This window comes from Typopeltis vanoorti, chromosome 15, assembly GCF_054136105.1.
Source record: "Typopeltis vanoorti isolate ZY-2024b chromosome 15, IOZ_Tvanoo_1.0, whole genome shotgun sequence".
NCBI classification, from domain to species: domain Eukaryota; kingdom Metazoa; phylum Arthropoda; class Arachnida; order Uropygi; family Thelyphonidae; genus Typopeltis; species Typopeltis vanoorti.
The window spans coordinates 100,496,511-100,523,220 of record NC_143563.1 but is presented as its reverse complement, the minus strand read 5'-3'; the positions used below and the strand labels follow the sequence as shown (position 1 = coordinate 100,523,220).

At 34.5% G+C, this 26,710-nt stretch overlaps 1 protein-coding gene across 1 annotated transcript in view; it reads right to left on the bottom strand.

Moving 5' to 3' along the window:
• Window positions 1-26,710, bottom strand: part of LOC150099030 (metal cation symporter ZIP14-like) — a 281,749-nt gene that overhangs the window by 155,899 nt on the left and 99,140 nt on the right. The window contains exons 6-7 of the mRNA XM_090405794.1: window positions 4,921-5,086; window positions 2,420-2,589 (exon numbers count right to left, since the gene is read on the bottom strand). Coding sequence (XP_090261920.1) covers window positions 2,420-2,589; window positions 4,921-5,086 — 336 coding nt within the window. The remainder of the gene's footprint in view (window positions 1-2,419; window positions 2,590-4,920; window positions 5,087-26,710) is intronic.

The window sequence follows — 26,710 nt, the reverse complement described above, 5'->3', positions numbered from 1 at the left end:
AGTGAAAAATAAACTTTCAATAAATAAGGGACAAATAGAAGCAAAAGATTCAGACAATATTCTTGCAATAAGGTGGCTTGACAGGAGAGAAGTTTCTATGCTGACAACATTGCATGAAAATATGCTACATAGACAGACAAAAAAGATTAACAAACAGGAGAGAATATTGTGAAACCACATTGTGTGGTGGATTACAATGTCAACATAGGTGCTGTAGACAGGACAGATATGATGGTCACTTCTGTTGAGTGTATGAGAAAAACTATGAAGTGGTACAAAAAACTATTTTTCCACCTTCTGGATATGACCATACTAAATTCCCACTGTCCCTATAATGTAAAATTTGGAAAAAACACAAACTTAGCAGACTACCAACTCATGCTTATCAGGGAAATAATTCAAAAGTACCATATCCCCAGAAAAACAGGGAGGTTGAAAGGACATCCATCACCTGGAGATCAACCACTGTGTCTCAAAGAAAGACATTTCTGTTCTCTTGTACCTTTTACTGAGAAGAAGAATGCTGCTCGATTTTGTTATGTGTGTTCCAATACCACTCTTGAGCAGAAGCAGCATCATGAGAGCCGGTATATGTGCACCAAATGTAACGTTGGCCTCTGTGTACAGCCCTGTTTTGAAAAATATAATTCCATTCTAAATTTTTAGGATTTTCATACCCTGGCACTTGGTAGGCTTAGTAATAACTGTGTTGTAAATAATAGCGCTCTTTATATATTTTGATTAATTTCTACATAAATTAATGTGTGTAATTTGCATAATCAAGTATACACCCCTCAAGTGGAAACCCCTTGATTATGCAAATTTTATAAAACACTATTATTGCCATTTTTGTGAGTGAACAAGTGTATATCAAGAATGTATGATGCTGTCCGGACTTCTTACTTCAGTAAGAATTTTAATTGATTTTATTTTAAAATTTTTTGCAAAATTAATTCAGCACATGGGAAAAGGTCAGTAGAATATAAAATCAGCAGTTCAAAAGGTTAAAAACGAGGATATTAGAAAAGAACTTAACATTGTTAACATCCAGGAGTGTGTTAGATCTAATCTCAGTTGGTATAGTCACTTAAACAGAATGAAAAATCAATGATTAGCAAAACAAGTGTTCTATGCCAGGAAAAGGACCCAAAGGAAGACCAAGATATAGGTGGATTGATATAGTAAAAAGTGCCTTAGAAGATAGAAATATAAAATCTGATAATGTTGGAGCCTTGACAAGTAACAGACTGATTTGGAGTAAAATTACTCATTCCAAACAAAAAACCTTACTCATTCTGAACAAATACCAGTTACTCCTTAATTACCGATTTCTTTCCGTTTCATAAAAAAATTGAAATTGTTAAAAACAATTAATTGTTAAAGGAAAGAAAAAAATTGTGCCAGACTTAGTCTTTGTCAAATTATGAACTCATGAAACAGAAATAAAAAGTTGCTTACAGTTCTACTCCGACATTAATTTGATGAAAGAAAAGGCTATTGAAAGAATAAAAACTTATTAGTTTTTATGCTATTCTTATTTAAAAAAACTTATTAGTTAGCAGAGCTAACCTCAGGTGGTATGGTCACTTAAGCAGAATGGGAGAGGAAAGATTAGCAAAACAAGTTTTCTCTGCCAGGTTGGCAGAGAAAAAGACTCAGAGGAAGACCAAGATATAGATGGACTGATAGAAGATAGAAATATAAGATCTGATAATATTGGGGTCTTGACCAGGTAACAGATCGATTTGAAGGAAAATTGTAGATAGGAAGTTAGTAATGATGAGAGTTGTTCATGAAGTGTCATATCCTGTACATCCCTTGAAGGTACATGGTCAGTAATCTGATGATAAACTATCAATGTAAACTTCTGCGATAGCATACCAATTATAATAAACTCACTACAATGGCAGAATACCATTATATCATTGGCATAATATAATAGAAATTCACAACACAGCTGACTATAATCTATTTATTTCAATCCCTACAAAATTGCTATATTGAAAACTAACTATATTAGAAAAAAAGGCATGAAATGTTTACTATTTTAAGAATAAGTAAACTAACTTGAGGTTGTGTGTTTAGTTTCTAGTCAATTTTGCAGCCCATTCTATTAGAATGGACTGCAAAATATTATAATAGTTGTTTGAAAAAAAAATGGCAGGAAAAGCCTGTCCGTATACTTTCCATGGAAAACAGAATGCAACATAGATGACATCAAGAATGATGTTATAGGAGGTCATAAGTCATCTATTTAACAGTGATGCAGATTGCTATACTGTCTGAAATCAGACAAACACATAGAAAAGATAATGCACTCAAGTTTTATTAAAAATGTCATCCAGAATAGTTTACAATTACTACTGTATATTTTGTAGTAAACAATTTTTCAAAACAGTTTTGAAACAAAAATTCTTACTTGTGGAATAAGATGAAGTAAAGCATCTCCTGTCATTGTCCCAAACGATAATCCAATGAAGCACATCATGATATATTCATAAGCAGTTTTTGCAATTAATGGTACTAAGAAGACTCCAGCAAGTGAACACAAACTGATTATCAAGACTGAAAGAGTACTGTATCCATACACTACAAAAAAGATAAAATGAAAATTTGCATACTCTGAAAACATTTATTTATTCTTTACATCTTAAAAGCGAGTTTAAAACAAGCAAGTATCTTTCCATCTGTATATAAAATGTGCAAGAATGATCATTTAATCTACTAGAAAGGGTAAGAACATGAATTTAGGATTAACTTGAAATTTGCGATGTCATTACTGTGACGCAATATCACCACCTTATTAGTAATGAGATGGTGATATTGCAATGCTAGTTGGGAATGATGTGAGAGAGGTTTAGGAAACTGGGTGCTTAGGATATTGCGAGAGACCTTAATGCAAACACAGCTATGGGATTAGATAACATATCAGCCCATGTATTTATGAATGTGCAAAGGAATTATCATCTCCTCTGACCAAGTTGTTTAATTTAAGTCTCAGTACTGGGAAGGTACATTGAAGTGTGTAGAAATAGGACAATAGTCCCACTACCTAAAGGAGTTTCTAACAAAAGTAGCAAATTATAGGCCAGTCAGTATCCCAGAGGAGTGATGTTTAAGTATTAGCAAAATTGCTAAGACAACATTCAAGATTGGGTGGCAATAGTTTTGTGAAAGGTAGATCTTGCCTCTGTAATTTGCTTAATTTTTTTTTATTATAAAGTGATAATCGAATTGGATAAAGGAAATAGCCTCAGTGATACTGCTGGAGTTTGCAAAGGCATTTGATAAGATTCCATGTACAACTGTTGCATAAATTGGAGCAAATGGGATGGTGATCCAAATCTGGTGATTTGGATTCAAGGGCGGCTGATGGACATATATCAGAGTGGTTTATGAAAGAGTTGAATCCAGGAGAAGGCAGGTGACCATGCATATTAGTACCTGATGTACAAATTAAACAGAAGATCAATGATAAAGAAAACACTATCATTTCCTTAACCAGTTTTCCTGTACATCAGGAGAACTAGTTAAGAAGTGATCAATGGTGAGGAGGAATAGAGGATTGAGCATTTTGAACTGATAGACAATTTATTACTGAACAAATCTGCCAGCTTCATCAGTGGAATTAAAAGAAGCCTCTAAGTTGTAAATGTTGAAATTCCCAAAAAAAGATGAGCTGCTGTTTTAGACTGTAGATCATTTCTCTGACAGAAAATGGGACAGCAGTTATCAGAATTTAGAGCTCAATAGAAAACAAATGAACATAACTGAATGGGTCAAGTAATTCTGAGCAACAACATATCACAAATAGAAAATTTGTGATTTCAGAAGGGTTTATCATTATGTGGCATAGAATGTCAGACCTCAAAGATGCAGATATTTTCCCCTTAGGAAAGTTGAAGTGGACAGAAGCTGCTGGTTTACATCTGTTAAGAATAGTAGATCAGGTCTAGACCTGTAAGATAGTGGACATCATTAAAATTTGTATTATTGGACTATGAATATTTTTAAATGGGTTTGCTTTCTGTGATTTTTTGTTGTTTGGACTTTTTTTTTTAGTTGTGCTAACAAAATTTCTTATGTTGATTTTTGTGGTGTTTAATATTAAGGAATTGCAACTTACTCTGCAATTTCAAGGATTACCCCTCTCCCCATTCAGATGCACCTATAACTTGCCATATGTCAGTGGGAAAAAAGTGCATAATCCTAATAAGGAAAGAACACGAACACATCAATTCAGTAATTACGTGAAATCAGGCTTTTCTGATAATGCACTTGAAACATGCCACAAAAGTGAATGAAAAGATACTCAATTCATTTACATTGTATCAAAACCTGGCATGACGTGCAAAAAAAATAATAATAAATAAATAAAATACAAAGAAATTCGTGAGTTGTTAATCACCTATCTCTTGACAAGAATGATGGACTAAGAATTGATAAAATAACAAATGCCCATTTACAACCTGCATAACATCTTTAAACAAGAGACAAAGGATAACTGTATAACTCTCAATCAACCAAGTCGCGAATAAAAAGAACTGTAGATCTCCAACAATTCAGCCTGCTTGGTTCAGTCACTAGCATATCAGTTTTCCAACCAATAGGCTGCCACTACAAATCCCACTGCAGGCATGCATGTTTGGGATTGGCGTTACATGGAAAGTGAATTCCATCAACAATTTTTGAAAAATCCTAGGACTCCAAACATAAAATTTTATAAGCATAAGTCCATATATCAGATAAACAGAAACATTACAATATAGGCTAATATTCAAGAAAGATGGGATTTGAAAATTCCAGTATTAGAGAATTAAACTAGCCAACAGCAGACTTCTTTGGATTAATTCATTGAAAGATATTTACATATTATACATAGGTATAATCAAATACTTCAATACACAAGATAAAACATACATTCAGTAATCGATGACTCTGAAGTTGTTCTTTCGGTTTCACTTTTGTCACATACTCCACTTACTGCTTGTTGCACCAGAGCTGGGCACAGTTGAAGGAATTCTGAACGTGTTATTTCAGAAGGCAAAAGAGTAAATTTTTGCAGTAAGTTTTCTGCAGTCATACACTGAAATGAATATATAAATATTAGTGAAAATGAGGTTTTAGCCATAACCAGTTAATGCATATAAAAGATTTCAAAATAAAAGACATATCTGCTTTAATTAGCTAAAAGCACAGATATGTGCTTTTAGCTAATTCAAACCAGATATATCAGAACCTCCATTTGTGAGTTAGAGGTTCCCCATTAACACAATAAGATTTCAATGCTGGGACCAAGACGTATTAAAAGTACAGATATAATCAAAAGATCCAAATGTGATATATATGTTTCTTATAGGAACATAATGGAATATATAAGTTTAATGCAGCAAAATGTAAAGTCTTGAAGTTTGGGATACATCAATGGGAGGCTGCATACTTGATTGGAGGAGCTGTACTGGAGGAAGTAGGGGAGACAAGAGATCTGGGGGTGATGATTGATAGAAACCTGAAATTCAGGGAACATATTGCAAAGGTGGTTAAAGTAACCCAGAAGATTGCTGCAATACTGAGAAGGACACTGACCTGCAGTGATAAGAGTTATAGTTCCATTGTATAAGACCCTGATCACACCACACTTAGACTGTTGTTCTCAAATTTGGTCTCCAGGATTTGAAGGGGATAAATTAACTGTGGAAAGGGAACAGAGGTAAATAACAAATATTGTTTCAAGACTGTGTAATGTTAGTGATGAGGAACGGCCGGGGCTTTACCAGACCGGAACACGTTCTGGTAAACTTTTAGGACTTTAATGGTCCCTAAACACATGTTTTATAAGTATTTCAAAACTAGGACTGCCTCCATTTTAAATTCTCAGTTATGGTCGTTGACAACGTAAATCAAGGGTCATCTTTGGTTCATCAAATCTGGTGCTGCCATCTTGTGTTGTTGACACTGAACCTCAAAAATCGAAGTTTTCGATTAGAATCAATAGTCAGCCGGAAGTTAGGGTAGTTACCAGAAGCAGAACTTCTACTTGAACAAGCATACAAGCAGACTTCTCTATGCAAGTATAGTCGCACTTTTACGATAAGTGAGTGAGATTAACGTGTTTCATGGAAGTTTCACCAGTTTTACGCGATGAATAGTAAAATAACAATTTTTCTCTTCAGCTCCAGCAACTAAAAAGTTAAAGCTCGAGAACAGTAAGTGTAATGACAGGGTAAAAACAGACCTGATGGACAGTGATACAAAAACTGGAGGGATAAAACAACCGTGGCTGCTATGGTTGCTACAACGACAAGTAAATACGTTGGACTATTGGACTCTAGACCAAAAAGCTGATTTTTGCAACAAAAATGAATGCCTGTTGCTGGAGAATAAAACACTGGCTGTAAAATATGTAAGGAAGTTGCAAGTTCGGAAGTAGAAAGGAATATGCAAGGTATGAATATTTCAATGTCATGGGCAAATATTCAAATTTCTCATTATGGTAGGAATAAAAAAGAGCAAATGACTTCACTACATAAAAAAATTCAATCATAAGAACAGTTCATCTCACATTGCTGCTGCTAAAATTATAGAATCTGCAAAAGAACGAAAACTGGAGGTAGCTTATTCAAAAGCATTTGAACATGAGAAAGAAGTCACTTGTAGAATCTTCAGAGCAGCATATAAAGTTGCAAAGAAAACCCAGGCTTTCAATGACTTTGAATCAGAAATTGACCTCCAAGAATTGAATGGCAGTTACATGGGTTGAATTCTATATTCTACAAATGCTTGTATGAATATAACAAATTATAATATATTGGAACTGAAATGAAAAAAAAAAAAAACCCTTTTTAAAAAAATAGAGTCAAACTGTGAGATTTCCCTTTTGACTGACGAAAGCACCACTATTAGCCAGTTGTCATCATTAATAATATATGTACACACAATGCTACCTGATATGGAGCAACACACAAATATTTTTATTGACATTGTAGAGTTAGAGTTGGGGTGTAAGGTATGGGTAGAGGGGTAGCACCTCTGCCTGCTCAGCAGTCACATCAAAATATTTGGTGGCTGGGTGGAATTGGTCCCCACTGCTCATGCAACTCTCACTTATGGCTCCAAGTAGCTGGTAGAGTGCACCAGTGGCCACAACCTGGGACCATGCCTCGACTGGCATGCAAAACTAAATGAGGATATCAGCATTTTATGCTATAATGAAGATGAACAAAATTTAATTTGACAGTGGTAACGAAGGCATGACAACAAACTGTGACATGGTCCGGGCACACTCCGAGACAAAACAGAGATGTGGCCAGTCACCGTAGAAGAGAAGAGACAGGAACCTCACCACGTAACCTTGAAACACAGAACCATGTCGGATTTAAGCAACAGAGACAACGTTGGACCCTCTGCAACTTTTGTCTCTTGGAAACATTACAGGGAAGAACAGAAAGAAACTCAGGAATGTAAGACAGATATTATGAAAATAGCATGTGACAAAGATACTTTAAACCCTCCAGGGAGGGTATCTCCTGATCCTTCACATCTGAAAACCAAGAATCTTCTCTTAAGGCTTGCAACTTGGAATGTAAGGACCTTATATCAAGCTGGGAAGTTAGATAACCTTATACAGGAACTTGAAACAATGAAAATTTACATTGCTAGTATCAGTGAAGTCAAATGGACTAATATGAAAAAATAAACAGAAAGAGCCATTCAATTATATACTCGTGTGGAGACAGTCATAGGAATGGAGTAGCATTTGTACTAAAAAATAAGATTGTGCAATCCTTACTTGGATTTTGGCCCATAAGTGACAGGATAATTGCATTAAAAATAGCACCTCAACCTTTTAATATTTTTATTGTCCAAAGATATGCACCTACTTCTGATTACCTAGATGACGATGTAGAATATTTCTATGAAGACATTCAAAATGCACTAAACAATGCTAAATCAGGTGACAACTGTCGTTACGGGAGATCTAAATGCTAAAGTAGGCTCAGAAAAGATCTCTTCCTGCATGGGAAACCAGGGCCTGGGACATAGAAATCCAAGAGGATAAAGATTAATACAGTTCTATGAAGAAAACAATCTGGTAATAGCAAATACTTTATTTAGCCACCCTTCTAGAAGACTTTACACATGGAAAGGTCCCGGAGACTAGGAACCAGATTGACTATATAATGATTAAAAAAAAGATTCCAGAATAACATCTTACAAGCCAAAACACACCCAGGGGCTGATATTGGATCATACCACAACCCTGTGGTCATGAAAGCAGCAATAAAATTAAAGAAAACAATGAAACCTATAAATATAGAAAATATGATCTCGGCTCCCGTAAAAATCAAGAAATACAAGATAAATTTTTAAAGGAACTGGGCACAATCCACTACTGTCAATGTTTCTGATCCCACCAAGTATCCTTACCCTAAAGATGAGATTGAGGATAGATGGCAGAAATTTAAAGACGGCATAAAAAAGGCAGTAAAACAAAAAAACTCCCAAATTTGAGAAGAAGATAAGTAAACCCTGGATGAATGCAAGATGAATACTGAAAATGATGGAGGAAAGAAACAAAAAAATAGCTTGAATATAAGAACTTAAACAAGGAGATCAGGAAAGAATGTGGGATTGCAAAAGAACTATGGCTCAACAACAAATGCAAGGAAATTGAACTTCTGGACAAAAAAGCACAAAACCAGAGAACATGAAAAAGTTAAGGAGCTAACTAGCAAATCTTGCAAAAGGGTAGGCTCTCATTGCATTGAAGATACCAGTGGAAACATCCAAATGGTGAAAGACAAAATAAGGGATAGATGGGTAGAATATTCAAAGGAACTCTACAATCATGATAGAATAGATAAGCCAATGCAAGAAGATTTGGAGGGGCCTACTATTCTTACCTGGAAAGTAACAAATGAAATCAGGAAACTGAAACCAGGAAAAGCTCCAGGAATGGATGGAATTATGGCAGAATATCTAAAGGCTTTAGATGATAAGGCTATAAGATCACTGACTGACATATGTAACAAAATATACGAAACTGGACACCCACCAAAAGATTTTAAGCACCGAACGTTCCTACCAATACCTAAAAAAAAATCAAAGACAATCAAATGTGAAGAGTATAGAACAATCAGTCTGATCAGTCAGATAGCAAAAGTATGTTATATATCATCCTAGAAAGAAATAAACATAAATTCAAAATGGAAATTAATGAAACACAATCTGGTTTTCAGGAAAATAAAAGAACTAGAGAAGGACTCTTCAGCATTAGAACTATTATAGAAAGATATCTGGAGAAGCAGAAAGAAGTCTACTTATGTTTTATTGACTACACAAAGGCCTTTGACAATATACAACATGAGCAACTAATCAAATGCATCAGAAATTTAGGAGTAGATGGTAAAGATACCATATTACTGATAAATCTATATTGGGAGCAAACTGCCTCAATATAAAATATCGAGAGAAATCTCAGAGGAATTCCCAGTAAAGAAGGGTGTCAAACAAAGCTGTGTTCTTTCTCCTATATTGTTTAACCTCTATACTGAAAATATCTTCCAGCAATTAGAAGAATTTAAAGGAGTCAGCATAGGAGGCAGTAATATAAACAACTTAAGATATGCAGATGATACAGTACTGCTAGCTTAAAATAAAAAAGGTCTTCAAAACCTACTAGAACAGATGCTGAAGCTAAGTGAAAAATATAGACTTAATTTCAACTTCAAAAAAACTAAAACCATGCTGGTAACAAGAGAAAAAGGGAAGATACCCGATATAAACATGAAGATGAAAAAATTTAGATCAAGTAGAGAGTAATATATATTTGGATATCCAATTACAGAGAATGGAAAGTGTGATAAGGAAATATTAAGTAGAATAGAAATTGCTAGATCAACCTTCATTAGCATGAAAAACATTCTGACCTCAAGGGAAATTCACACAAAAAACAAGAATTAGGCTGTCCAAATGATACGTATGGTCGACACTGCTATATGGAGCAGAAACCTGGACAATATCAAAATATTGTAAAAATAAACGAAAAGCCTTTGAGGTGTGGATCCTCAGAAGAATTTTTAGAGTCCCATGGACTGCCAAAAAAAACTAATTTAGAAATATTAGAGATGATTGGAGAAGATAGAAATCTGTTGAAAACTATTAAGAAAAGGAAAACCACCTACCTTGATCACATACTAAGGCATGAATACCTACAAAACCCTTCTAGAAGGAATGATACAAGGAAAAAGAAGAGGAAGACAAAGAACAGATAGGATGGGAAATATTAAGGACTGGACCTTTTTGTCCTATGAAGAATGCAAAAGAGAAGCACAAAACTGTACATGGTGGAAGTCCATGGTAGTCAACCTCCTGGAAGGAGATGACATCTGACAAGACAAGAGAGAAAATGTATCTGCTCAAGGTATTTTCCATAGCTTGATGAATACTTTTAATGAATTGGGGTTTCATGATGATTACCTTGATGGACCCGTTGGAGGCAGGTCACAAAGATGCCTCCAACGATCTCGATCTCGAGTCTCTCTCTTCCATGTTATACCCATAAATTTCACTAGTGGATCTTCCCATCTTGTAGGTGGTCTTCCTGGTTCTCTCTTTATTCTTGGTTGCCAGTTGAGTATTCTATATGTCCATCTGTTATCGTTGAGTCTGGCCATGTGACCTGCCCATCTCATCCTGCTTTCATATACTGTGGTTACCACATCTTTTATGCCTGATCTCTTTCTTAATTCCGTGTTTCTAACATGTTCCATTCTGCTGATGTTACAAATCCTGCGTTCTATTGCATGCAGAGTTATTCTGAGAGTCTCTTCTTTTCTTGTCATGTTCCATGTTTCTGATCCTTATGTGAATGATGGTAGAATATCACTATTAAATAGTTTTGCCTTGGGATAGATGTCAAGATTTGGATCAGTAAGTGTTTCTTTTAGTCTGTTGAATGATAGCCATGCAGCTTTCTCTTTTTTGCTAGTTCTTCAGATAAATCGTTACTCATTTTTATTCCTAAGTACTTGTATGAGTCAACTTGTTCTATAGGAATGTTATCAATACATAGGTGAATGTCACTTGTGTAGATGTTTTTGATCCATTTTGTTTTTTCTAGATTCATTTCTAAGCCTATCTTACTGCTGTTTGTGTATACTTTTTCACCCATTTCTTCTAGGTTGTGGGATATCAATCAGTACTAGATCATCGGCAAACATTAGAATTTGTAGCTTTTCACCATCTATGCTTATTCCTCTGTTTAGGTCTATTTTTTTCAGAATGTATTCTAAAGTGCTCATAAATATATTTGGGGAGATCACATCGCCTTGGCAGACCCCTCTCTTTACATCTATATTTATAGGTTGATCAAATAGGATTATTTGTGTGGTCTGATTTTTGTTAATTTCTTTTATCATATGGATATAAGTAGAGGCCACATTTATTTCCAGTAAGGCACTGATGACTGCATTGTGTTCTATGGTATCAAATGCTTTTTTAAAATCAATAAAGAGGAAACAAAGGGATTCGGTATTCTCTGAATTTTTCTGTTAGTTGTGAAATGACCTGGATATGATCTATTGTGGAGAACATTTTCTGAATCCTGCCTGCTCTCTGCTGGAGTTGTCTTCTAGAGTGTTTTGGACTCTGTTCATGATCTTATACATGTGAGAGAGTAGACAGATTGGACCAGGGGGTCGCCAAAGTTATTTGCCCGTCGACCCCTTCAAGAGTTTGACTTGTTATAGACCCCCTATATTTTACTATTACGTAATTATAATAGGACAAGCAAAAAAAAGAGCTTATGTGAGTTTTTAGATTGTTTATTTTATAGTTACAGTGTTTATTGTATGTATAATATAGTATATATTATTATATTACTATTACCAGTGATATTAATAAACTACTGGTATTAATATCACTGGTATTACTACCAGCGCTGCTCAACTCTTCAACATAGAGAAGTTTAGTTCGTGAATGAATAACGATTGAATTATAATATGTATGTTGATAAATTTTAGAACATTAGCGCTCACTTGTATGTCGATGCGCAAAAATGAGACTGGGATCGAATACTTGTAAGTATCAGTAAATAAGAACCGCGCATGTGTTGCAATCTCGCTCCCACCGGCAGGAACCACCAACATCCGTTTATTGGTAAATATGTAATTTTGGCCTACTTGATTGGCCTCAGTAACTATTTTCATGACCTCACTCCATCTTACAGGTCCTATTCATGGAACTGTAAGATGGAGGTACTGATCCCACGATTCACTCTTAATTGCATTGTCATTACCTCCATGTCTTTTGTCATGGAGGTAATCCAAGTTAACCGAATTAAATATTACCCATACAATGATGTCTTATATTTTTCTGTCGACCCCCAATTGACCCCTGAGCCTGAATCGACCCCTTTGGCGACCAATGGATTGGACGATAGTTTATGTCTTCCTTGTTCCCTTTTTTGAATAGAAGTATAGTTTTTGAGGTTTTCCATTACTCTGGAATCTTTTTCTTTGAAGTACCACGTGAATCTGGCAGCCAAGGCTTTGAAAATAATTGGTTCACCTTGTTGGATTTCTTCAGCCTTAACATGATCAAGTCCTGAGGCTTTACCTTTACTCATTTTCTTAAGAGCATGTTCTATTTCTTCTGGAAGTAGATCTGATATATATTGCTTGGTTTTGGAATGGCAGGTTCTGAAACTTGGCACTTAGCTGCACAGAGATCATTATAAAAATTCTGCACAATTTCTTCTATCCTTTTTCTATTAGTATGTTTTTCTCCATTTTTCTCCTGTAAAGCAGATGGAATTGACTGTTTAAAATTTAAGTCTTTCTCTATTTTTTTCAGGCTGGTTTTTGCCTGCACTGCTTCTCTTAATTTTTGTATCCTGAAAGCGTCTTCTGAAATTCTTTTCCTTAGTAACTTACAGATAATTTTGTATTCTAGAATATTTTCTGCAGATTTCTTCAGTTCTTTTCTCTTTTTCAATAGTTCTATAGTTTGAGGTGAGAGTCGTTCTCTTTTCTTTCACAGGAATTTCTTTTTTCTTCTACTGATTGAATTTATTAATAAAGTCAATATAGTCATCATTTATGTAACAGTTTTTAATAGTCCATTCGGTCTCTTCTATATACTTCCTGAACTTGTGGAAGTCTATTTGTTTGGGTTGTCTTTTATGGTTTGATGTTGCCCTGATATGTTGTTCTTTTTTTGTGGTCTATTCTTATAATGGCTCTGAGAAGTCTGTGGTCAGAATCGATGTTGAAGTATGTTTTGCCTATTGTACCAACATTTTATACCAGTCTTATACAGTCTGTTAAAATGTAGTCAATTTCATTTTTTGTGTCTCCATTCGGTGATTGCCAAGTCCATCTTCTTCCTAGGCGTTTGTTGAAAAAAGTGTTCAGGATAAAGAGTTGTTCAGCTGCAGCAAATTCAGCTAATCTCTCTCCTTTTCTATTTCTTTCTCCTAGGCCATATGGTCCTATAAACTTTCATCTTCTTGTCCACATCCTATTTTGGCATTAAAGTCACCACCAACGAATGTGTATGTTGACTTGTAATTTAATGCCTGTTCAAGATTTGTGTAAAAATTTTCTATTTCTTGATTATCAGCTACAGATGTTGGAGCATAGCAGGATATTAATTTTATCGTTATATGATGATTATTTGAAGAAAAATCTTGTTGCCATTGCCTGTGATGGAGCAGCTGTGATGTTGGGTATGAAAAAAGGAGTAGTGGATTTGATTAAGGAACGTTATCCTCACATTTTAGTTTGGGATTGTGCCAACCATAGACTTGAGCTCTCTGTTGGAGATGTTATAAAAAGACTTCCCAGAACAAATCAACCACTTCAAGTCATTGCTTGACAAACTTTACTGTCTCTATCACCAGTCACCCAAAAATTTCAGAGAACTAGGCAAAGTAGCTGAAGATCTTGACAGGGAAATCTTCAAAATTGGAACAGTTTTAAGTACATGCTGGGTGGCTTCTAGCAGTTCATAACAAGGGTATGAAGCAACTGTGGCAAGTGTCTAACTTGTGCGCCCTCCCCAACCCAAAAATTTTGAAAAATTTAAACGTAACAAGTTATATTTTACTAAATGCAATATGTTAAATACTTACTATTAACCCAATCAAAATGAGTTGCCTGTAAATCCAATTATGTATTTGTATAAATAAATAATATATTAAATAAGAACAAATTTTTATTCATATTCAATGACAAATAGATTAAAGAAATACACGACATAGGTATAATATAAAATAATATAATAAAAACATAAGTTCAGCATATTTTATTAAAAAAATTTTCTCATTTTTTTCATTTGCAAACACATCTATTATATCGTCATAATTTAATGTTTTTGCAATATCTTTTTCAATTGATATTATAGACATTGTAGATATTATAGCTCTTCTATTAGACAATCACTCTTGTCCAATAGAAGAACGATGGTACAATTTTACAATTTTCAATTTGCTAAACGAACGTTTGTAGGAAGCCGTTGTTACAGGCATTGTTATGAAAATCCTTAATGCTATGTCTAGATTTGGATACATGTTTTGTAATCAGAGTTGGTAATTTTTTTTTTGCAAAATTTGAAAAGCGTCCATATCGCCTAAATTTTCAAAAACTTCCATGGCTTGATATTTGAAACTCAATTTCACATAAAAATTCTGGAGCATCAAAGTCGCTATTATATTTCAATGCCAGGTCAGCTGCACATCGTTTGAGATCATCTAGCTGCATAATTTTTAAAGTGTGTCCATTTAAAAACTGAAGTTGTTTGTAACCTTTTGTAAAGCAATAAATCTATCATTGAGTTGTATGAGTATTAGATCTAAAACTTCACACATTTCTTTTTTTAGTAATTCAGTTTCATTCATGGCAAACAAATCATCAGTAGCTTTCTCACCAGGCATATTTTTTATTTTGCACAGTCTCTTTTCTGAAAGTTTCAGTATTTATTATTTCGGCTAAACTTTTTGCCAAATTGTGAAGCAAATCGAAAAAATCATTTCGGTACTGTTGAATTTCATATTTTAGAGCTTTTATCTTTAACATTTTTAACATTTTCGACTGTGGTTTTTTTTTTTTTTTTGTAGAAGTAAATTTACTTTACCTTTCCTAATATTGTATCCCAAAATATTAACAGTGCAACAAAATTAAATTTTGTTAATAATTTTAGCGACATTCGAGCATTTGTTACTGAGTCTACTGTAACTTGTTAAAGGCATTTGATTTCCTAAGGCTTTTACCGCATTGGCTTTCATGGACCACCTCGTGTCACTTAAACCTTTAAGACTAACAGATAATTTTTCCTTTAAAACATCCTATCTACTAGTAGAATTTATAAAAAAGTTAAACAATTGTTGAATAGTTCCAAAACATGATTTCACTTGAACAGATGTTTGTGCAGTATGAATGCCTATTAAATTAACACGTTCACTGCTATGCTACTCGGGCATAGTTTGTTCCCGTACGCCAAGCAATTTCACTTCTTCAAGGTCAGTACGGGTAATCTCATTGCCGGTGGTAATCGACATACAAGTATATTCGTAGTTGGCTTGTGTGGCTTATACCATCTACGAGTATACACACTTTTGCTGCTAGCTCCACAAGCCAAGCATTTTCACTTTAGTTGGCAGCAAACGTGTTAAGGCTGTGAGCAGTACATGGAACAAACCTCGCCGTATTGTTTAAATGTAATATCCTGGCTTGTACCCCTTGTATTTACCTGCAAAATTCGCTCCATTATCATATGACTGTCCTCTTATATTTCTAATATTAACTTTCTGATATTAACTTTTTTTCGATGTCATTCGCAAGTGCTTTGCCAGTTTTTTCATTTATCACAATAAAATCTATGAAGGTTTCTTCAATGCTACATTTATCCGTGTTAGGATCAATGTTAACATAGCGCAAAATTTGAGTTATCTGTTCCTGGTTTGAAGTGTCAGATGTGCTATCAAATAAAATAGAAAAATATTTTGCTTTTTTGAATATTTGAAATAATTAACTTCATTTTTCTTATGACTTTCAATATGTTGAAAATAATAGGATCATAATGAACTAATTAATTCTATCATGTTCAAAAATTTTCCACATTCGGAATGATAAATTTTTTCACAAGTTCCTCTGAAAGCATCATCATATATATATATTTTTTTTTTTTTTTTTTTTTTTTTTTTTTTTTTTTTTTTTTTTTTTTTAACGCAGTGCAGAATGGCATCCAAAATAACTTTTAAAATATGTCTCCACTTTTCATTTTCTTTTAAAATTGCTTCTTGTAACTGATCATCTATAAAACCACCTTTCTTAATTTTTGATTTGAAAGTTTTCCATTCAACATCATTTTTTTATGATATAATGTATTTTCATGACGTGGTAACATATGATTCAAATGCTACCAGTTGCAAAACCCCACAGTTCTCCATACATTCTGATTTTTTCCAAAAAGAATGGAAAACAGAACAGTGCATCTTTTCACTTGCAATATATCAACCAATTTCTGAGTAGTTGTTCTCCATTTGACATGGTTTTTACAAACCATTTGTTATCAAAATGCCGATTTTCTGTATCAGGATAAACACATTATCACACAACTCGGGTCCATGTTGAACAAATATTTGTATGTTACTATTGGTTATGTGCCATGCTGTGGGATCAATGATTTTTGCATTATCAATATTTTCTAATTTAACATCCACCGTATAATTATCATTATTACATTGCTTCTCGATTTCCTGGTTATGATGTTCAATTGTACTTTTCTGTTCTGTTTCAATTTCACATGAAACATGACTACTTGTAGAAGGCAGATTTAATTCAGTTAAGCTTGAATGAACTAGAGGTGTAAATGAATTTTTAATAAAAATATCAATTGGAGTTATATTTTTCTTTATATTTTCAATCTGTTTTCTCTTATTTTTTAAAGTGTGCACAGGAAGGTTTATTTGGTGGCATATTACCCTAGAAGTGTTTTTTAATTTAAATATGTGTTTTTATTAATATAATTATTTATAGTACTTACTCAGTATGCCAGTATGTTGTATATAAACAAAATTATCTGTCTTTTTCAGTGTGTTTTGTTCCACAAAAGAGCGAAAATATCTAATAATAATTACGACACAGCAACAACACAACTGATCTTATGAATAACAACAAGACTAATATTAATTACATGATTTTTGAAATTCTCCTATCTACAAAAAGTAGAGACAAATGGAAATACTGAGGGCGGGAAAATTGGGATTTTCATTGGATCCTGGGTTTGATGGGTGTAAATAAAGGCTGGCGAATAATTTTTGTGGGTGGGTCATGAAACGAGGGATTCAGGTAGATGGAATGATATAGAAGGAGATCATAAAGGGATTAAAATTATAATATGGAAGGTAATAAATTTGGGATGGGTAGATACACATTAGGAGGATAACGGAAGAATGTATTAGATTGTCTATGCAAATATTTATGATTAGACGGGAATTTGGAGATACAAAATTCTACAAAATCATAAAATGGGAAAATACATTCATTAATAATTAATGGTGCGACAACAATTTACTTGAGACAAAAACGAGACAATTGCAAGGAAATGTTATGTTCAAGTGATTCAAGTCGTGATATTAGGCACCGTTGTTGCCATCTAACTCGAGACGAATTGGAACTCACCGGTGTTACCAAATGTAGCGGAATTCCGCTGTGTTGCAGAATTTGTATGTCTAAAGCGCGTATTGCCGAAATTTAAAAATACAATATAAAATAGCGGACTTTTATATCTATTTATCTATTTTTAACATTTTGCATACCCCAAACCTAGTTGCGCCCATGGCAGGCACCTCTTTCGCCTCGCCCTCATTACGGCACTGGCTTTTAGTGTTACAAGTGTTTCCGCAGTGTGGAAAGATTATGAAACACTTGTGGCTCATTTTACAGCAGCAAACCAAGTTGAAAACAGAGGCAAGTCTGAAAGAGTAATGTATGAAGGTCTTTTTGAAGAAAATAATAAGTGTTGATTTTGTTTTGGATCTTGGATTGATGTGTGATGCTCTCCAAGAATTGTCAGAGCTTAGTGTTGAACTGCAAGTAAGGGATATCACACTCTACAAAAGCTCGTAGCAGTATATCAAGGCAGATTCAGCTGTTTGAAGACAGAAAGTCAATGACAGGCCTTTTTTATCATGAAGCTGTATAAGCAGTTGAAAATCTGAACTTTAAAGGAGTGACTTTGGAGAAGAGGGTGACCAGTCGATTAATAAATGTTAATCGTTCTCTTGATCCTACAAAATTTTATGACTGCTTGAAACAACGAATGGAAAATCGCCTTCTAACTGCAGAAGAAATGCAAATTCCAGAATGGACAAAAGTGTTGTATCCAGAATGTTGGCCAGACGGTGCTGAAAGGAATGTTACTTTCGTTGAGACTGAAGTGGAGTTTGTGTAAGGGACTAAGAATTCCAGAACAACAGGTTGTTAGAGGTTTTTGTGAATTCCTGACAGAGAAGAAAATGCTTGCTGCACTATTACAGTTAATAAACACTATCAACAGCATCCCCATTTCTACTGCTGAATGTGAGCGTGGCTTTTCCTAAATGAACTTGATTATCACATCTACAAGAGCTTCTCTACAAATGAAGACCATGAGTACACTGATGTTCATCAAGCTGGTTGTGCCTTCTCTGCCTGTTTTTCAATCCTTACCATACGTCAATTCCTGGTTCCTGAAAGGTGTCACATAATAATAATAAATCAAGAATAAGAAGGCCCCCCCCCCCTCTGAAGAAGATATTGAAAATTTCACCTCTGAAATCATACCATTAAAGCAGATTATTATTAGACAGATTACACAGAATTACAGAAAGTCCAGCAGCATTTAAAGGAACACAGGGAGAACAAGAAAGGTAAGCAAGGAAAATGAAAAACAACATGCAGAGAATCAGGTAAGTTAGTGCATAATGAAAATCAGGTCAGTAATTTATTGTAAAAAAAGGAATGTTATTTGATATGGCAACTATCATAAAGCATGTCATTGATGAGTGGGTTATGACTAAGTTTTCCTGCGGCAAAAATTAAAAACGTAGCATATGCAGTTCATCATCAAATTCCTGACATGTATATTCAAGGGGTGTACAGGATATCATGATAGTGCTACATGAAAAACTTACATGCAAGACTACTGAGTAATTTTTCTGATTTCCTGTTGAAAAATCAGATCTGAGACAGCATACTAAGGATGGTTTGTGGAACAGAAGGCAGTCTGACTTTGTCACCTGAACAACAGTTGAAGGAGAAGACTGATGTAAGAGGTCTGCTACTATCTATAGGAGATGTCGTTGTTCCATTAGGATGAGGAAAGAAGAAAACAGCAGAAATTTTGCCCAACAGCCTTGGCAAGGAACATAGCTTAACTACCATTTGAGTATGATGGCTCAATGCATTTTAGTTATGAATTCAGCTTTAGATTTTTTTTTTTTTTTGCAAATATTATGGTCTATAGTGAGTGAGATGCTACATCTATTTTGAACTACTGAGTGTATGCTGCACTTTTAGCTTGGACTACTTTGTCATATTTGTCGAAAACCAGGGGTTGGGGATTTTAACTGCAATGGATAATAAAATGGCACTCACCTTGGCAAGAATAATTTCAGCTATTAAATCAGAATAGTTGCTTAGATCAGAAGAATGGAAGTAATAATCAGACCATAGAAAAGATATATAGAAATCCTAAATATTATTCTAGTTCGTACCATTGTGGTGCTATAGGAGTCTTATCCTATAGACAATGGTACGTACTAGAACAATATTTAGGATTTCTGTCTGTCTTAAGATTGGATGGGAGAAAGACAATCTGGAGAAAAAGAAAAATGGACAAAGTGTGGTTCAAATTCCCAAGAGAAGAGCTAATGTCAACTGCATTCAGAGGGAAAAGTTTAGGATGCTGAAAGAATGATGGAGTTTATCTGGTAGGTATGTTAGCCATTTGTATCAGATCATTAACAACAATATCAAATAATCTAGCTTCTCTTCTTACTTGATCTGTAAAGTTAGAGGAAGCAAAGCAGGCAAACCGGCCCCATGAACACACTCTTTGACAGGCAGGGGATGCTACCGGGAATAAGGATGACCTATTCCAGATATGGAATGTGGTAATAGCCACTTCAAATCTTCAATAAACTGAGTGTTTTTCCAGGTGATGGAAAAACACTCAGTTTATTGAATGTTGGAATTCCATGACCTAGTTGGAATTTCGCCCAACTTGAAATGTATGCTTTTAAGGCAGCATATAGCAAAGAGCAGCAAAATTGCAATAATGAAAAGATTCATTTATTCCGAAACTTTAAATTCTGTTTTCTGCTTTTGTTGCAAACTTTTCTCACCTACTGAATCAAGTAGTCTTGTAGAAGGTTATAAGAAATGTAAGTACAACTTTGCATAGACATGAGACTAGTTTAACTCACATGAAAAATTTCTTTCATGTGAGTTAAAAAGGGGTGCTTAAGGGTCAAAGCTGTATAACTGAGAGGAGACCTCCACATAGCCTTTAAAGGAATGCAGAGAACCGACCAGGGCTTCTGACCTAATGTCCAATTCTCACCTTCTAGTGGTGCACCCTGTTGGGTATCTACTTGGATACTGAACGGACGAGGATGGGCTGGCAATTTGGGATTTAGCCGACCAAATTGTATTCTTATTGGTTAAACCAAAATATAGAATGATGGTACAACATGACAAAATTTCATGCCGGCTGGGGAGTCGCCCGGTTAAACAAGGCCCCCGTTGTTTTCGCCAGGGAACCAGGGTGAACAGCGAAAAGTCAGCTACTGGAACAAATCTGAAAATAAACCCCAACTCAACATCACCAGAGTTAAAGATCGGTACTATCAACGTAAGAAGCCTGAATGGCAAAGAAATGGAGCTAGCTGAGGAATTAGATAAGTACCAGATCGACATAATAGGGGTGACTGAAACAAAAAAGACCAAAACTGGTGAGATCTTTCTGAGCAATAAATACAAAATGTTATATTCAGGCAATGACAATCAAGGAAAAGAAGGAGTAGCCATAGTATTCAACACAAAATACGAGGCTAGTCTTCTTGAATGGCAGTCAGTCTCAAGTAGAGTAATGTGGGCAAATATGAGAATGGGGAACTGGACAATGAGACTTATTTGTGCCTATGGTCCCACAGAAGGTTCTACTAAGATAGAAGTGGAGAAATTTTTTGAGGCTTAGAAAAAGCAACTGACACAATGAAAAATGAAAAGTTGGTCCTTGTTGGGGATCTAAATAGCAGAGTAGGAAATGATTGTGAGACATACAAAAATATTTTGGGAAAATTTGGAGAAAAGAGCAAAGCTAATAATAATGACAAATATCTGTTGGATTTCTGTTCAGGACATGGACTGGTTATTACTAACACCATGTTCCAACATAAAAATGTGCACAAATTCACATGGAGAGAAGAGGCTAGGAATAAGAAAAGTCTCATTGACTATGTTATTGTTGATAGTGATGTTTTCTCCCTGGTGCAGGACACCAGAGTGTACAGAGGATTTGAAATTGGAAGTGATCACTATTTAGTCTTGAGTAGGATAAAATTGAATTTCATATTGAAAAGAATAACATGTAAGAAAGTTTTAAAGCGAATAAAAGTTGAGCAGCTCTCAGATGTGAACTGTAGGCTAAAATACACAAAGATTATTGAAGAAAAAATGAAAGAGTTTGAGAACAGGAATCAAACCTTGGAGATTCAGTGGCAAACTCTGAAGAAAACATTGATTGATTCTGCCAGAGAGGCATGTGGTGAGGTTATCTGTAAAGATAAAAAAATCAGAACTCCCTGGTGGACACAGGAAGTTAAAGAGGCAGTGAAGGAAAAGAAGAAAGCATACCAAAAGTTCCTGTCAAATAAGTCAGCTTGTGCTCTTAGAGAATATAGAGACAAATGCAAGAATGCTAAACACTGTGTAAAACAAGCTAAACAAAAGTCATGGGAGGACTTTGGCAAGAATATAGAAAATAAATATCAAGAAGGTGGCAAAATATTCTGGAGGTTGTTGAAGAAGTTTAAGAATGGAGGAAAGAGTGCTGTAAAAGGAATTAAAGATGATAAAGGTGACATGAAAACAGGAGAAAAAGATATCCTTGAAGTATGGAGTAATTACTTTGAAAAACTGCTAAATGAAACAAGCAGTGATGACAGCACAGTGGTAAAAAACACTGACCAGGCATGCAGTCAGGAATACATATCCATACTAGAAGTAGAAAAAGCTATCAAAGGCTTGAAATGTGGAAAGGCAGCAGGAGTAGATGATATTCGACAAGAAATGCTGAAGTATGGTGGTATAAGAGTCTTACAGTGGCTGCACTGCATAGTTCAGAAAGCCTGCACAGAGGGACGAATTCCCGATGATTGGAGTAGAGCTCTCATAGTACCCATATATAAAAAGGGATATAAAACTGAATGTGAGAATTACAGAGGTATTTCCTTACTGAGTGTTCCTGGCAAGATCTATGCAAGTATACTCGAGAAACGGTTGAGAAGAATTGTGGAAGAAAAGCTTGGTGAAGAACAAGCTGGATACAGGCCAAATAGAGGCTGTCAGGATCAGATCTTCACTTTACGACAAATAGTCGAGAAAGCATGGGAATATAACAAAGATCTGTATTTAAGTTTTGTCGATCTGGAAAAGGCATATGACAAGGTGCCAAGAGAGAAGCTATTCAATACGCTGCAGTTATATGGTATCAATGGGGCATTATATCAAGCAATACTTAGTCTTTATTTGAGTTGTAAGTCAGCAGTTAGAATTGAAGGAAGTACAGGAAGATGGTTTAATGTTAAATCTGGTGTTAGACAAGGATGTACATTATCCCCTCTGTTATTCATTATCTATATGGATCACATTATGAAGGAAAGTGGTATTAAACATGATATCAAAATTGGAAATGTTAATGTCAGCTCTTTGCTTTATGCGGATGATGTTATACTTCTAAATAAATCTGCTACAAGTCTGCAAGATTCTCTGACTAAATTGAATAGCTGTTGTAATAGATATGGTATGAAGGTCAGCAATAAAAAGACAAAGACAATGAAATTAGGCAGAATCATTGAAAATGTCAACTGTGTTGTGAATGGAGAACCTGTGGAACAAGTAAAACATTTCAGCTATTTAGGCACGATTTTTACTGAAGATGGTAAATTAAATATAGAAATTGATAACAGAATCAGCAAAGCTGGTATGGTGGGAAGTCAATTGAATAAATTCATATGGAATAAGAGAGAAATTAGTCGGAACACTAAATTAGCTGTATACAAAACAGTGTTCAAACCAGTTTTAACTTATGGATCTGAGAGCTGGGTCAGAAGTAAAACACTTGACCAAAGACTAGAGACCACAGATATGAGAGTCCTGAGAAAGATTAGAGGCGTGAACAGATGGCATCAATGGCAATATCATATTAAAAACGAGGATATTAGGAAAGAACTTGACATTGTCAGCATCCAGGAATGCGTTAGCAGAGCTAATCTGAGGTGGTATGGCCACTTAAACAGAATGGGCGAGGAAAGATTAGCAAAACAAGTGTTCTCTGCCAGGTTGGCAGCAAAACGACCCAGAGGAAGACCAAGATATAGGTGGATTGATACGGTACAAAGTGCTTTAGACGATAGAAATATAAGATCTGATAATGTTGGAGTCTTGACAAGTAACAGACTGATTTGGAGGAAAATTGTAGATAGGAAATTAATAATGATGTAATTTTTTCATGTAGTACTATCATATCCTGTACACCCCTTGAGGGTACATGGCAGGAATTTGATGATGATGATGATGAAAAATTTCTTAAAATGGAAGGAACTTGATAAAAAACTACCATTGATTGCCAGACTCAAAGCATGTATGAAATGGAAAAGAAACATTGGATGAGTGTTTTAGAACGCTTGATTGAAATTATAAAATTCCTTGGTAGCCAAAATTTAGCTTTTCACGGATCATCTGATAAATTATATGAAAGGAATAACGGCAATTTTTTAAAATTAATCGAACTGTTGCAAAGTTTGATCCCGTTATGGAAAATCATGTTGAAAGGGCCCTAAAACGAAACAATAGAGTACACAATTTGAGTAAAGACAGTCAAAATAAAATATTGGATACTTTAAGTAATGCAATCAGGGATACAATTTTATTATCAATTGAAAATCTAAATATTATTCCGTAATTTTAAACTGCACACCTGATGCAAGTAAAACAGAACAAATGACGATTATTATTCGCTTCGTTTCCTGTGACAATGGAATTGTCAAGATCAGGAAAGTCGTTTTAGGTTTTGCAGATATATCAGGTTCCACAGGACGTGGTTTATATGCAACAATAATGGAACAACTGGAAAAATGGAACATTCCCATTGAAGACATGCAAGGTCAAGGGTATGACAATCGGGCAAATATGAAAGGGAAAAAATATAGGCTCCAAAATTTGCTTTTGAACAAAAATCCTCAAGCATTTTACGTGCTATGTGCAGCTCATACTCTAAATTTAATCATTAACGATGCAGCCCAAGTGAATGCAGATACAATTAGTTTCTTTGCAATTATTCAAGAAATATACAACTTCTTTTCATTCTCTTAGAAACATTGGACAATCCTTTTAAAGTTCGTAAAAAATTTAACATTGAAACAGCCATCAGAAATGTGATGGGAAAGTAAAATTAATGCAATCTGCCCTCTATGATATCAGTTAGGAGAAATTTACAATGCACTTTTTGAAAATTTAAATAATGATAATTTTAATAAAGAAACTCAGCAATGAAGCATTATGTGCTAAAATAAAGGACTACAAATTTATTTATTTGTAATCAATTGCTCTCTTATAACTTGGCATGATTTACTTAACAGAATATGAGTAAAATGCTTCAACACAAAAATATGAACATTACACTTGCTTTAGAATCTATCAAAAACTTAAAAATATTCTTACAAGAATATAGATCAGATACAAATTTTAAAGAAGTTCTAAAAACGACAAAAGAACTGAGTGAAGAGGTGGATGAAGAACAAGAATTTAAAACTGGTACAGAAGTTCGACGACGAAAGAAGACACGACAATTTGACCACGAGCATCATGACGAAACGCCACAATCGCCAGAAGATAAATTTAGAGTGAATGTGTTTTATACACTTCTAGACATTACAATGTTTTCGTTAATAGAACGCTTACAACAACTAAAAACATATCATGATAATTTCAATTTCTTGTATAGATTACTACAAATTAATAAATGAAGATTTATGAATCTTCATTCATTAATGCAGATTCATAAATTCATTTAAAAATTCAAGTAAATTCAATAGAACTATATGACGAGTTATGTGCTTTCCAGGATATTTTTCGGAAGGATAATTTAAATATTCAAAACCCTTTCGATAATCTTAATTTTATTGTGTCCAATAATTTATCTTTCCCTAACTTTTCAATTGCTTTAAGAATACTATTAACCTTACCTGTTAGTGTAGCGAGCAGTGAACGTTTCTTTTCCAAGTTGAAATTGATTAAAACCTACTTAAGAACAAGTATGTCACAATAAAAGAAGCTTGTTAGTTTGGCGTTAATAGCTATTGAAAATGATATATGTGTGGAATTAGACGTTAAGACCATTATTTCTAATTTTGTGAATATGAAATCAAAAACCGTAAAATTTTAATTTAAAAAATTTCAAGTATATTTATATAATTTAATTTATTTTCTGTTATTCTGTAAAGATGTTATTATTTGAATACTTATATTATATAAAATTACATTTAATATAAGTTTTAATAATTTTGAAAGTTATTTTGCAATAACGTGCAAAAATTATTAAAAAATTTTTACAAGTTACTAAGAATTTAGTAACTTGTAAAATGCAAGAATTTTTTAAACTTTAGTTCAAATAAATTTTAGCTTTAATTAAAATTCAGTTAAATTTTGTTAGCGATTCGGGTCGGGGAGAAGGCTATAATCCCTATATCATTATATTCAACGATTAAAGTGAAGTGGCTTTATCAAAATTTGCTTTAACTTTTGAGAAGTTTTTGAATATTTGGGTTTTTAACGATTATCCTGTCTAGTCAACACCCCCGGTTCGTTACATTTAGCGAACCAACGTGTGCCTGTTCTGTCAAAATTTATTTAAGAAATTTCAAATAATTTAAATTTTTATTATCGTAAAAGAACCACACATGCCTGGATCGTTACAGGGGTGCTTAGATAGAAATTGCATGCGACAGCAAAGACCCTATCAACGGTTCTGCTCGTATCCATCTCACCAACCCTATATTCATCCCCATATGCTGCAGTTTACTGATTAGAATTTCATGTTATATACTGTCAAAGGCCTTAGCAAGGTCCAGCAGAATCACTGTAAACCCATTACCCTTATCTAGTTCAGCCGTCACTGTTAACCCATTACCCTTATCTAGTTCAGCTGTCACTGTGTTATAAAACGTGAGCAAGTTACTGAGGCATGATCTACCCTTCACAAAACCATGCTGTCCCACATGCGGTATCCCATTTTCATCTATCCATTCCTGTATTTTCCTCTCGACTACTTTCTCCAAGACCTTGACAATGACTCCTGATATGCTGATGACTGATCAGCATATCAGGAGTAAGAGCAGTAAGCAGTAATTTGCAACAGCAGTCTTGGAACCTCCTCTATGCTG